The sequence below is a fragment of the Eleutherodactylus coqui genome, chromosome 13, assembly GCF_035609145.1.
Source record: "Eleutherodactylus coqui strain aEleCoq1 chromosome 13, aEleCoq1.hap1, whole genome shotgun sequence".
NCBI lineage: Eukaryota > Metazoa > Chordata > Amphibia > Anura > Eleutherodactylidae > Eleutherodactylus > Eleutherodactylus coqui.
Window position 1 is genome coordinate 69799029 of NC_089849.1, and position 14111 is coordinate 69813139.

The window sequence follows — 14111 nt, forward strand, 5'->3', positions numbered from 1 at the left end:
TAAATAAGGATTGGGGAGTGTGCAGGTGGCAGGAAAATTGGATTGGAAAGGGTTAAAGAGGTCATCTGGTTGTAAACTATTGCTGGCCTATCCTCCGGATAAGTCAACAATAATAGATCAGTGGAGGTCCATTGCCCAGGCCCCCTGCCAATCAGCTACTTGCAAGGATGACTTGCTTGTGCACGGAGCTGATTTCTGCAGGAAGCAGACAGTTCCACTAACATAGCAGTGGACAGACTTAGTATTGCAAGCAAAGTTCCCATTGAAATGAAAGTGTATATATGTATATGAAGAGAGGTCCGCATCCTATACAGTCCAGAGGTCAGTAAACAGACTTTTGGTGGAGAATGTAATCTGGTGCAGTAAACCTAAAGTTCATTCTGCTCTATAGAACATGTAGCTAAACGTTCAAAAAAGCTTGATATCAGACATTTTCATTGTTGGGGGTCCAGATGCTGAAATCTACCGATTGCTAAAATGAAGAACTTAGCTGAGTGCTCCTTCCCCTTTCCTTTCACAATTATTGGGGTCTCTGCACATAACTCTCTGGTACACTTTTGACTTTAAGACATTAATGGCAATGCTGCTTAATAAAAATTCTTCGCTCAAAAGGAGGCTTTGGTTTGTGCTTTAAAGGCTCTCATATCAACCAACTGGATCTCTTACAGTAAAAGGTCCTGTGCAACCATTACTACACAAGACACGTCATTTCAACCCCAGACAGAAGATGACATTCTATATGTTCACTTCCACAACCATATTTTCCTGCTCATAACAAATCTCCAATGAGTTCTGCCACTATGAATATTCACTATTTCACTGCAAGAACAATTTTCAAGCTTTCAACAAACTAAAAACATGAAATAAAAAAATCGTATTCTAACCCTTTATTTTTACCTGCACATATTCTGTTTCTCTGACTATAAGACACACATTTTATCTTCTGAAAATGGTGATAAAATCTTTGCATGTTATTTTGTGCCTTTACCTTTAAAGTAGTAGTTTATCTTGCGGGGAGGGGAATGCAGGAGAGGATTTATGGTAATATAATTGCTTAAAGGCCCATTTACACGCAACGATTTCTCAAAATTCGTTCAAACAAAGAATGCCAGAGATAGCCTGGCTTCCCACATTTCTACTTGGTAGGGTTGACTTAACTTTTCAACCTCCTTCAAGGCCCAGATGTCCCTTCCCACCTTTCCCTCACCTAGATTTCTCCTTCCTAGTCTGTGTTCATCTGTTTTACTTTGAGTTTTATTAATTATATTGAATGATCTGAACTATCTTTGATGGGGGTGATGTTTTTCAAGGTCCACTGGCAGAAGAGATGTGCTGTTAAATTCCATTTTACAAGTTTAACTTGTCAAAGTTATACAGCTGTATATTATTGTTAGTTAGGTTTGTCACCTCTATCATAAGATATTTTTGAATGAAAATTTGTTCCAATGAGTGAAAGTGAGCGATAATAGTTCTGTGTAAACGCACAGCCGTCGTGTACTATTCATTCACTTGTCGTATATCACCGTGTTTTAGCTAGCATAAAATAGTCATTAGGTAGTTGACTATTCGTTCCGTTTGAATGGCATTCGTTAAGCCGCTTGAAAGACTGATAAACTTGAGGGGAGGGTGATTATTTACTCAATGACTGTTTACTCATGCAGGCTGAAGACATTTCTTCACACTAATTAAAATCCTGCCGGAGCTTACCTCGCATAAACAAGCACCAACTTCAGCAAACATATACTGAGTTTACTACAGCTAATGAGGGAAATAGAGTATTTTAAACAACTATCTGCATGTTTTAATGCACAGCATTTCATGCACAAAAAAAAATAAATAAAAAAATGTGTTAATTTGTTTAACCAATAATCATTGCATGTAAGAGGGCCTTTAGGGTACTATTGCACAGCAGCATTTTTACCCTGCAAAACACAGATTGAGTCAAGCACCCGGACTTGACAGAGATTGATGCGAATCCAGGTGCCAACCGCAATCATCAAGATGCAGCCGAGAGACACTCCGTGTAATGGCACCTCTGGAGGGGTGATAACAGGAAGCTGCGCACGGAAAGAAAGGCTACTTTTACACGGGACCACCGTTGCTCTTGTACTTTCATACAGGAGCAATCATCGTTCAGTCAATGGAGGCAGAGAATGTTACCCACCTCCATTTACTGTGAAATAGGCAGTCCAGTGAGGAACGACTGCCTGTTTACACTGAGTGAGACGTCATTTGTTTTAGTGAGATGAAACAAAGACTAGCAGGTAATGAGGCATTTCTCACTCATACTGTGGATTCCCACGTTACATGGGAGAATGATCACTTAAGAAAGCCTATTTGAGCGACTAATACTTAGCCTGTATAAGTACCCCAACAGGCTGTGATGTTTCTTTCTGGTGTCACTTGTAGTTTTCCACCTTCCATCTCTCCCTTATACCCAAAGTCAAACTTTTCATGCTGCTCCTCGACTGCAACTGAGTGCTGTGTGCCAAAGATTGCAACTAGAATATTGAGCCCGGCCTCACGCAAAAGAGAAGATTCTGGGCTTAAATATATTTTTGAGGTGCTGTAGATGTTTAAAGACATGACATATTAACATGCAACCTTAGAATGAAAGGGGGTTGACTCAGGAAGACAGTCACTGTTCATATGTACTATTAGAGCATTTAAACAGCATAAGGCTACATTCCCACGAGCGAGAATATTGGGCAAAGCAATTTTGGCCTGATAATCTCGCTTGCAAACATGCAATTTGAGCCATGCGCCCATGTTTTTCTTTTTGCTTAAAATTCGCAACACCACATGAAAAAAAAAAAGGGACTGCTTCTTATTGTCTTCATTGGAAAGAACTGCATCACATGACGTGCGAGTGGCCATGCGATTTCTTTCAAGGTTCCGTAGAAAACAATGGACAATGCATTCTGAGGGAAAGCAAAAATATGAAACTTGCATGATAATCTACTTTGTGTGAATAAGCCCCAAGGGTGTTTCTCACACTCAGGACTCCCACTACATGCCAGAATAGAGATTCCTTACCTAAGAGCAGCTCTTACTCTGTAATGCATGCATTAGATGCTTTGCCATTCATTTGAAGGGTCATCATGTAAAAAAAGCACACACCACATCTCCCCAAACAGCAGTCACTGCAAAAATGTACCGTATATACCGGCGTATAAGACAACTTTTGAACCCCAAAAAATCTGCTCTGAAGTCGGGGGGTCGTCTTATACACCGGTAATACAAAAAAAAGAAAGTGTCAAAAAAAAAAAAAAAAAAAAAAAAATCGTTGCTCACCTCCCCCGGCATTCTGCGGCACTGCTGCAGGCTGTTGCTCCCTCCTGGTCCCTGGCAGAGCATTGCTTTCTGAATGCGGGGCTTCAAATTCCCGCCTCCAGAAAGCTAATACGGTGATTGGCTAACACACGCCGTCAGCCAATCACAGCCATTCAATGACATCATTCTGGAGGTGGGGATTTCAAGCCCTGTGTCCAGAAAGCAATGCTCTGCCGGGGACCAGGAGGGAGCGACAGCCTGCAGCAGCGCCGCAGTACGCCGGGGGAGGTGAGTAATGATTTTTTTTTTTTCCTCGCTCCACTGTATTCCCGGCGTATAAGGTGACAGTTGGGGGGTCGTCTTATACGCCCCGTCGCCTTATACGCCGGAATATACGGTATGTCCCAGAACTTTACTGTGGAAGACTAATGGTCTGGACCTACTGTCTCCAAAGACCAGTTTGGTGTCAAACATAAAACACACCTATTGCTGACAGAACAGCAAGTGCTTAAAAAAGCCCTGCAGCCTTCTGTTTTAACAGATTCTGGGTCCCACGGATCGGTCCTAACTCCAATACCAGGTATGTGGTTTAATTATAATAACCTGGGAAAATGGGTTTCCTAACTTTTTACCAGACACCTCTCTCTGGGCCTAAGCCTACAAATAAAACCAGGGAAAGCAGGATACCAATTTATATGGTCTAATTAAAAAGGGACAGGAGGCAAATGGGGAGAAAAAAAAAAAAAAAATCGGCAGAAGGGAAATAGTGGAGGCAGCCATTACTCCACCACTGTACATGACAAAAAAAAACAACCAATAAATAACAAATTCAGCAATTCCCAAATCTATAGGTACACATTAAACTGCGGCTGCAAAACCATAAAGCCTGCCGCACTGAAATGCAAGGGTGCTGGAAAAAATATCTGCAGGCCTAATAATTACATGACTACTGTAAAGTAGTATCTAAAATAAATTTTGCAATTCTGATGTATTCTGCCCCGTAAATCTCAGCCATTATCTCCAGGTAAGCAATATAATGGACAGGTTAAAGTTCAACCTGCTTGACCTTTCTTTACCCAGACAGAAGGACAACTATAAGGTCACTAAACAGACTATTGTCATCCAACCCTACTGAAATTGGTGGGATGACTGACGTTTATCTAATGTACATGGGCCAATTTATAGCCTTTCCTACACATTGGCAGGAGTTGTTTGTTGCAGACCCCAGCGGTACCCAACAGACCCTATTAAAGGTCTGTAGGGTCCATTGGTATCCTCTGTGCAACAAACCCAAAAGAACATTGCATCTTCTAGTCAGAGACCTGAACAGAGCCTCAGATAGGAATAGGTTACAGGCTGCATACAATAGGTTCGGTTTTCTTCTGGATAAACACAACAAGCAATGAACATAAATAGTCAAACAGACACAGAATAACGTGAAAAAGAATACATTACAACACGGTTTATTGACTTCTAGTATGGATGTACAGTTTATAACTCAGAGATGGGCTTGTGAGGCCAGTAGGGATATTTCTCTTTATCCAACTTGGTCTCAGGGAACGCTTCAATCATGTCTTCATGAGTCATCTGCTCAAAGGGAATCATGTTCTTGTACCTGGTCAGCTGAAGGAAATAAATGATAAAGAGACCATATTAGCATAATCAAGAAACATTCTGAAACTAACAACATTCACAGAGTAGAACACAATTTCAACAGTTGGGTAAAGCCAAGGAAAAGATAGGTTTGCCAACAGGTCTATTGTGCCTGGCATCCTACCTAAAAGATTATATGGGTGAAGCATTGTGAGGGCAGAACCGTCTCCGGCCCTCGGCCACTAAGGGTGGCTGTACAAGGGACACCGATCATCCAAATAGCTGCTCAATACAGCCAATGTAAGCGATGGTTGCTCCCTTTAAACACGGCCACCAACCAGATGATGAGCAAGAATCTGTTAGTTGCTTCAGCTCATTTAAAGACAGTCGCTGGTTGATTATATCTGGTGTAAACAGATAATCGATGTCTTTCAATGACTAGTGGACAACTTTGCAAGTGATCAGACTAAACAGTCCCTGCTGGTCTCTAACACTCACTGCTGCAGTCTCTCACTGGTTTGGCCTTTGACGGAGCAAAGTGCAGTCTGCTGTGCAAATTTGTCCTGCAGAAATTAGCAACTGAGCGGAATATCTAGTGCTGAAGTGAACGAGCACTTAGCATGTTGAAATCCAAAAGGCTTGGTCCTTCTCCGCACCCTCTCCAACATCTGCAGCGAATAGGAGTGACCCCTATAAATAGTTGATGGCTTTGTTCACATTAATCTAATGTGTATGAGCTCCATAAGGTTGCTTTCACACGGGCGACAAAAATCGTGCAATTTTCTCGCGATGCAACAGTGCTACAAATTGCATATATGTGAGACCTATGCATTCCAATGGGTCCAATTTACAATAGCGATGCCTTATAGGCTTCTACATTGCAAGATTAAAAAAATTAAAAAAAAATTTAAAAAGCGGCATGCTCTATACAGCCACAATTTGCGATGTTTTGTAACCCACGTTTCCCTATGGAGCCTTCCTTTCCGTTGCATCGCATGAAAACATGGTTTCGTGCAGTGCAATGCAACTCTTACAGTAGGAAGTCCTACTGTTTGTCCCTAAAATAAGCCCTAGCTGCATTCAAAAACAAAAAGACAATACATTATCTAATAGGCGCTGTCTGGTTCTACTCCACTACTTCTCCTCCTGAAGCTCCAGCACTTGTTTGTAGCCTTCAACCAGCACTCCCTGGTCAGTGGGATTCGAAAATCCCACCTCCAGGAAGCGTGGCTCTGATTGGTTCTCGAGCACCGCAGCTCAGCCAATCAGAGCCACGCTTTCTGGAGGTGGGATTTTCAAATCCCACTGACCAGGAAGCGCTAGTTGAAGGCTACAGCCAAGTGCTGGAGCTTCAGGAGGAGAAGTGCAGGGGAGCAGGCAGCGCCTTTTAGGTAATGTATTGTTTATTTAATGCCCCCCTCCCCATAATCCAAGCAAAAGAGCGCTAACAAAAAACACGGTATCCCCGTAAGAAAAGGCAGTGATAATTGCAGACCACAGCTGCGAAATTGCTGTCACCCGTGTGAAAGAAGTCTAAGAGTTCTGACTGCTAGAGTCTGACAGAGCATAATGTGCCAGGTATGCATTTGGAATGTCCATTTGTAACAGGACCATTGCAACCACCTGTTATGCAACTTTTTTCCCTCCTTTTTAACCCCATGTCTTCCTTATTTTTTTGTGATGCTGCATGTACATGTTTACTAACTATATCATTGCCATTTCCTCCCTGTGTTAACTAACTACCCCACCATTCTCACCAGTGTCCATCACTGCAAACAAAAAAGAAAGCACGCTCAAAGCGCTGTACAAGTAAAGTTCAAGACTTAAGCTGGATTCACACGAACGTATATCGGCTCAGTTTTCACGCCGAGCCGATATACGTCGTCCTCATCTGCAGGGGGGAGGGAAGAGCCAGGAGCAGGAACTCAGCTCCCGCCCCCTCTCTGCCTCCTCTCCGCCCCTTTCATTGCACTATTTGCAATGAAAGGAGGCGTGGGCGGGGCTAAGGTCCGAGAATTAGCCCCGCCCCATCCCACCCCTCCCCATTGCAAATAGTGCAGAGGGGCGGAGAGGAGGCAGAGAGGGGGCGGGAGCTCAGTTCCTGCTCCTGGCTCTTCCGTCCCCTCCCCCCCTGCAGATGAGGAGGGCGTGAAAACCAAGCCGATATACGTTTGTGTGAATATAGCCTAAATCAAATCAGTAGAATATTTTTGACCCCTTCACACTATATTTTCATGCTTCAAAAAGCAGACTGTTCTCCCCCACTGCTACACTTATACATTGTACCAGCAATACTACAGATACTACTCACCTCTTTCTCAGCCTCGGCCACCGTGGCTTTGGATTCTTCAATGAAGGACAGAGCAGATTTATTCTTTAAGATAAGATAGAGCAAATGAATAAGCACAAGAATGTAAAAAGGAATCATTACATTTAGACTTTTGAGCAGGGTTTTTTTTTTTTTTTTTTTTTTAAAGATCACTCAAGTGATTTTTTAAATTTTTTTTTAAGACATTCATTATGTAGCTATCGCTATTATATATTCATTTTCTAGTCAAATTCCCAGTTTGTGATGCTGTTATATGGACCCAATCACAGAAACTGACTAGGGTCTCTCAAGATAGCACCCGATAAGCATCAGAGGGAGGCAGGGATGGAAAAATGAGTTTTCGCCGGAGTAGCCTTTTAACTTTACTCTATACAACGCAACAGCTCCGATAAGTCGTCTGCTAGTCTGAGTTAACCCTTTAAAAACCGCTGTCAGTTCTGACAACAGCATTTAAATCCCCCAGACGATGTTCTTAGGTCTTGTATGCCCCCCCAATCACACGATGAGATTGCAGTGAGCCATGTGGGTGTAATGGTAGCCAGGGGCCTTCATGGCAGAATGCCTATTAAGCCGTGGCTTGATAGAATGCCTGTCCAATTGCAGTATGATGTAATGCTATGGCATTACATCATACCGCAGGAGCAATTGAAGCATTGTACGTTGGTGTCCCCTTTGGAGACTAAGAAAAAAAAAGTAAAAATTAGATTAATAAAGTTTTACTAATTAAAATATAAAACGGGGGGGGGGAACAAACACCTTTTGCCATAATTATACTAAAAGTCTAAATAAAGCAAAGATACATATTTGGTATCGTTGTGTTTGTAAAAGTCTGATTATTTACACCGCATGATGAATGTTGTCCGGAAAAAAAATAAAAAAATGACTAAACAATGCCAGAATTCTTGGATTCATTTTCTATTGGTATGCTGCCACTTACTGATGTATCCACACGGCAAGCAGTAGTGGTAAACGCCAAATCACACATCCAGGGCTTGTATACAGACACAATGTTTTCATGGCAAGGTAAGTGGGGTACTCACAGCTTCCTGCTCCTGCGCATTAATCTTCTCCGTGTGGGTGTCCTTTGGCTCAGGAACAGTCATGGCTTTGAACTAGAAAAACCATGAACGTTTTACTGAAACATATCCACATTGCTAAAAACTACTGTTCTCCGCAGCAGCGCACCCTCCTTACCTTCGTCTCAAACTCATCCACTAAGCCTGCCTTGGCTATGGCAGTGCGGTAGTATGCCCAATCGATGGCAGGAGGCTTCTCCGGGAGAGAAGACAGCCTGTTTAAAAGAAGGACATCGTTTACTCCATGTTGGTTACTGGATAAAAGGCAGAACAGCAAGTCAAAGATACCCCAAAGAGACCAATTCATAGAATGCAACAGAGTGCGCATCTTAACTCTCCATATGCAATCCTTCCGGACCCCTGTAAGTGTGACATTAACCCTTTCCAATCCACTGTCCGACGTGTGAAGACATTATGATTTTTAAGGCTGTACAGCTCTGATGTTGGAAGACGTCCGTCGGGGTTCTCTTACTGTATATTGCCTGCCTCTCTGCTGTCACAGCCTATCCAATGTGTCACCTCATGCAGTACTGGCTTTAGCCAGCAGAGAGCGCCGTTGTATAATGACAGAAAAAGAGTAAGCCCCCTAGGGAAAACCAGGATACAAATTGGATTGGAAAGGGTTAAGGGGAGCTATAAGGGGTATTGGCATGAACTGCAGTCACATTGGATTGTTTTAAGGCACCCAAAGACCTTTTCTGAGAGGACGAAACTTGTTGGCTTAATAGTTCAGCATTAGGCCGCTTTCACACGGCCCAAGAAATTCATGCAAGATTTATGTGTTGCGAGACGCACAAATCACGCATGAATATGAGACCCATTTTGTCGAATGGGGTCATGTACATGCCTTTTCCTGCACATGACCGGAAATCAAATGCGATTTTTCGCTCGCAGAAGAGGAAAAGAAAAATCACAGCATGCTCTATTTTTGAGCGGTTTCCGCAGGGATGGCTTACATTGAAGTCCGAATTGCGACGCTTCCGCAATTGACATTGCGGAAAGGTCGCGGATTCCGCGTTATCGTTAGGAGAGGATGCTGGAAAAGCAGGGGATTAAAAAAAGAAATCTGTACTGCGCATGTCCGCCGGGTCCATCCGCAGTACAGATGGTGAAACAAAATGACAGGTACACGTGGATGCTGGACGGGAACAGGGTCGAATTCCGCTGCAGGCTCCTGCATGTGGAATCCAAACCGTTGCTGTGCAGCCGGCCTTACCCACAATGAACAATCTTCCTCCACTGAGCCAAGTTTGTCTTGTGCTAAATATGTTTGCACTGCCTCACACAAACACCCAGTACATAATGTGCAGGCAAGTTACATCACCAGCTTCTACCCACCTGTTCCATAGAAGAGACTGGGCCATAACCCTCCGACTGCAAGGCCACTTATTTTAAAAGGACTATACCAATATCAAAAGTTATCCCCTATCCACAGCGAAGGGGCTAACTTTATGATCATGCTGGGGTCTCCATGACTCTCCAATTAGGCAGAACAGAGGGCTGATTCACAAACGTCGCGTTTGCACTATTGGGCGGCATTTGTGTATCTTAATGCCACCAGGAAGTCCTCGTGGAGTCAAGACTGACAGTGGGGTGACGCCCCCTTCACCTGATAGGCTGCTCAGGAGACTTGCAAAAAGGTCCTGGAAGCCCACTAAAAGTGCATGCAGAAAACAATTAGCGGGGCCAAAGTGGAGCAAAAACAAACAAAAAAAATACACCAAGCCCTGCTGCAAACGGCGGGACTGGCTTCACTTTAGTAGCAACGAGGCGAAAGTGGCCTGCCGCTGCACCACAACAAGCACCCCGCACCCAATTTCAGTGTGGCATACCGACCGCTGCAGGGCCGGGGGGACAAATAGTGTTATGACCCGGCCGCAGAGTGCAGGAGCACACGCTAGCGGCTTCCCCACCACCACCATCTCTGCCGGCTTTCCCACCGGCGTAGAAGCAGCACAGACGGTGCAAGCTCTCATCGGAGGACCCGCTGCCAGGAATGTGAGTGTGCGGGTGGAAGAGCACAAGTGCTCAGGTCGCCAGCAGAGGACCGGACACCAGTGATCTCACTGTGTCGGCGGAGGAGCACAAGCGCTCCGGCCGGCAGCTGGGAAGTACCGTCCACGCAGCTGACAGTACCACCAATGGAGCAGAAGAGCGCAAGCTCTGAGCGGGGCAGCGGCCAACAGGGAGCTGAGAGTTCCGGCGGCCGAACACAAGCAGTGAGGGTGCTGTCTGTGATCAGGGGACCTTAGGGTAAAACATCACTTCGTTGTATTACACCATTCCATTTTAATACTGCCATGTTACAGCGCTAACATGGCAGCGTTTTTGCAGGACCTTGGTGCCTTGACCTTATCAGGAGCTGGAGGTGTGAGAGGGGCGTTCCCCCTGTCAAACCCCTAGCTTATGGTGGCATCAAGATACACTAATACCCTATTGGGCTTGAGCCATCCATGTATTACATAGACAGCTAGTTCTCTGCAACTTACCCCAGTCAAATCAGCTGCTCGCTGGGGGCGCTGGCTCCTTTCAGAGAGGTCATCTTTGATCATACATACTTGTCGTGTGCGAGAACTGCGCCCAAGAGGATTGGGCGCAACTCGCATCAGACATCACATTAACACTGGTCTGTGTGCGGTCCTAATGCTCATCCCTAACACAGACAACAGCACCTTCAGTCCATATAAAAACATGTCAGTATGCATATCATATAGGAATATTTAACCAGATATCAATTCTCACTTTGCAGCTACGGAGTCACTGTTCGTCTTTAGTGCATTGAACATTGGTTTCTGGTTGGGAGGAATTCTTTCTGCAAACGCCAGCCAGTCCACAGCCTTGATTACAGCTCTTCGACCCGCCATGATTGGGAACTGAAAACCGAAAGCATAAATGCCATGAGTGGTGGGAAAAAAAACAGTATCAGACATCATGATGGATATTTCACTAATGCTCCGTTTACACGGGACAGTCAACTCAGTGACTGCACGAGCGACAGCGCTACGGTCGTCAGCACTTGTGCAGACCGTTTAAACAGAAAGACTTAGCGCTGGATCGCGGGCTTCTCGCTCAGCGCTTCACCTTCTTGCATTCACACAGAACGAATTTTGATTGCTACATTTAAATTATTACCGGAGTCACGAAGGAGGTTTGCTAATAGATCTCACTGACAGATAGGATCTCCCAGTTTGGGGTTTCAAATTAGTTCTTTTTCTCATTAGTGAGCAGAAATAGCGCAGCAGACTTTTCTTGTTCTGATGGAACAGAACCGGACGCCCTTGTGAAGATCCATCTACAATACTTTAACCCCTCCTCCCAAGGCCCTACGCTGCCATGACATCCGGCCTACTACAGGCGAGTTGCTCAGGACATTTAAATGCAGCGGTGGCATTTAAACGGTCAGCGGACGCGATTGGTTGATGCTCTCTCCCATTGCAGCAGCTGCACTTGTCATGTAGTGAGCTTGGCTGCAGAGCTTGCTCCATGTAATGACACCTGTACATGTCGGGGAGGGGTTAAAGACAGCTTCAGTCTTCTAATCCAGACCACAGCTACTGCAGAACATCTTTTAAAAGTCAGTAAAGCAAGGGTCTCGCTGGGACAACACGCGGAGAGCCGCAGGCTGCAGTCCAATGCAGCAGAGGAAGCCCAGCACTAAAGCCTCGTGCTGCAATAGATGGGGGTAGGACAGCCGGTTTCTCAGTAAGGGCACTCGGGAACTTCAAGGACGTCTCCACGATCCTCCTAACAGCACAGCCCGCCATTACTACTGAAGCCGCCTGCACTAACAGACAAGGGAAGAAGCCTGACCGATAAGGCAGGCTGCCGGCTTACAGCCCACCGCACGGTCTCACCTGCCTGCTCGCCGTCCTCCAACCGCTGCTGCCGGGACACTGCAATGGCCGCCAGTGACGTTAGAGCAGCTCCTCGCATCAACCAATCACGCACGCCAGTACTACATTCCGCAGCCAAGGCTGTCAGACTAACAAGAACGGGGATTGGCTGCCGCTGGTCATGTGACCCAGAACTGGACGTGAGGTTCCGTCATGACCTTGGAGAACGACGTCATGACGTCATGCCGTATCGGTATAAATAGTGCAGACGTGGGCGGCGAGTGGTAGATGTTGGCTGTTGTTAGTTTTGTGTGGTCAGGCCAAGGTTTTTCTGTGTAGTATGTGTATGTTTGGCACTTTTGTTACAAAAAAAACAATCAGTAGAGCTTAATCCTAGAATGGTAGAGTTGGATGGACCTCCATGGTCATCGGGTCCAACCTCCTGCTCAGTGCAGGATCACTAAGTCATCCCGGACAGATATTTGTCCAGCCTCTGTTTGAATACTTCCATTGAGGGAGAACTCACGGTATTAGTGTATCTTGATGCCACCGGAAGCTAGGGGTTTGACAGGAGGAACGCCCCTCTCACACCCCTAGCTCCCTATTGGGTCAAAGTTGGAAGGTCTTAGCAGCGTGTCGATGGTTTCTAGGTGTCACTGCAGGTTTACGATGACTGTTACTTCTCCAGTTAGCGTTCCTCAGTGGAACGCACCGTGGCTGTCGCTCCTTCACTGTCTGCCGCTGACGTGCTTGCAGTGCAGGGAGGCCGTATGCTGCTTATCTGTGTCTCCTGTGGGCGCTGTGGTCTCCCTGCTCCTGGTCGCCGAGGTTACACTTATTGTCCCCGCTGCCCTACAGCCTCCCTGTCCCCCTTCCTCAGCGGAACCCACCGCGGCCGTCGCTGTGCTGCATTGCAGGGAGGCCACGCAGCGGCTCAGGGTGTCTCTTCTGGACGCTGTACTGTCCCTGCTTCTGGCCGCCGAGGTTACACCGATATGAGGGGGGGTGCTGCCGCCCGCTCTGAACGGCAGGCTGAGGTTCAACTTACATGGGAGTGGTGCGCCTCGTTGCTGTTAATTCCGCCGAGAGATGAAAGTGAGGGGGGTGGGCAGGCGGCCGCCGGTAACACCACCGCACGGCGCCGTGGAATCCCTGCTGCAGGGTCCGCTGTCTGCATTGCAAAGGAAAACTTTAGTTGGCTGCCAGGACCTGAAGGTGAACAAGCTGTGCAGTGAATCACATATAGGGGGTGTCAATCTTGACTCCACCAGGAGTTCCTGGTGGCGTCAAGATACACTAATACCGAACTCACCACCTCCCGTGGTAACCTGTTCCACTCATTGATCACCCTCACTGTCAAAGTTTTTTCTAATATCTAATTTGTCTCCTCCCTGCTTAATGGGGCGTGGCTGAACATGGGCTTCTTACTTGTATTACGCCTCCTAGTAATGTAAGAATAAACTGTTACCATTCTTATATTCTGCCTCTTAACACGGGCGTAATCGCATTTTGGCTGCGTAGATACACTGTATTGTTACGCCACCTAAAATGGTTTACACCCGCATTTTTCACTTGATTTTGTGTGATCCACTGCACAGTTGTGCACACGCAAAAAGAATTCACAACATCCCATTGATTTCATGTGTAAATATGCAGCGGATACTCAGATTTTGGGTGTATTTACGCACTCCCAGTGATTTAAACACCAGGACAGGGCAGGCCGTGTGTTTGTTTTTTTCACATGCATGAAAAAAATCTGCTCATGAATGGGTTCTATTAACTGCGTATTGCATGTCTATCACGCTGCGCACATACGCTCATGTGAACGAAACCTTAATGATTTCAGAGGTTTATATATATAGAGAGAGAGCTTTGGGCCCGCAGCTGTAAAAATAATGAATCGGTACACTAACCATGGCGCCGGACTGACATTCCAAAAACCTGTCATGTGGCCTTTTGATGTAGATGCCCCAAGGCAGGGTTATAGGATGTCACTGATGGCATCCC

General features: G+C 45.7%; 1 protein-coding gene across 2 annotated transcripts; it reads right to left on the minus strand.

The window, feature by feature from the left end:
* Positions 1 to 4720: 4720 nt before the first annotated feature.
* On the minus strand, positions 4721 to 12246 carry ATP5PD (ATP synthase peripheral stalk subunit d). 2 transcript variants are annotated; one of them, XM_066586116.1, is made up of 6 exons: positions 12126 to 12246; positions 11014 to 11144; positions 8390 to 8486; positions 8236 to 8307; positions 7178 to 7240; positions 4721 to 4896 (listed from the first exon to the last, which is right to left on the minus strand). In XM_066586116.1, exons 2-6 carry the CDS (start codon positions 11133 to 11135, stop codon positions 4765 to 4767), a joined length of 486 nt encoding a protein of 161 aa, XP_066442213.1. In that variant the 5' UTR covers positions 11136 to 11144; positions 12126 to 12246; the 3' UTR covers positions 4721 to 4764. The 2 variants fall into 2 exon arrangements, with proteins under 2 accessions (XP_066442213.1, XP_066442212.1); XM_066586115.1 differs by having other exon boundaries at positions 12130 to 12201.
* Positions 12247 to 14111: the final 1865 nt, after the last annotated feature.

Excerpts from the sequence above, each read along its gene's own strand:
- ATP5PD (XM_066586116.1), bottom strand. The coding sequence starts at position 11,135 with ATGGCGGGTCGAAGAGCTGTAATCAAGGCTGTGGACTGGCTGGCGTTT. Across the intron at positions 8,487-11,013 it reads AGTGACTCCGTAGCTGCAAA|GCTGTCTTCTCTCCCGGAGA; the intron begins GTGAGAATTGAT and ends TCTTTTAAACAG. Across the intron at positions 8,308-8,389 it reads TGGATGAGTTTGAGACGAAG|TTCAAAGCCATGACTGTTCC; the intron begins GTAAGGAGGGTG and ends TGGTTTTTCTAG.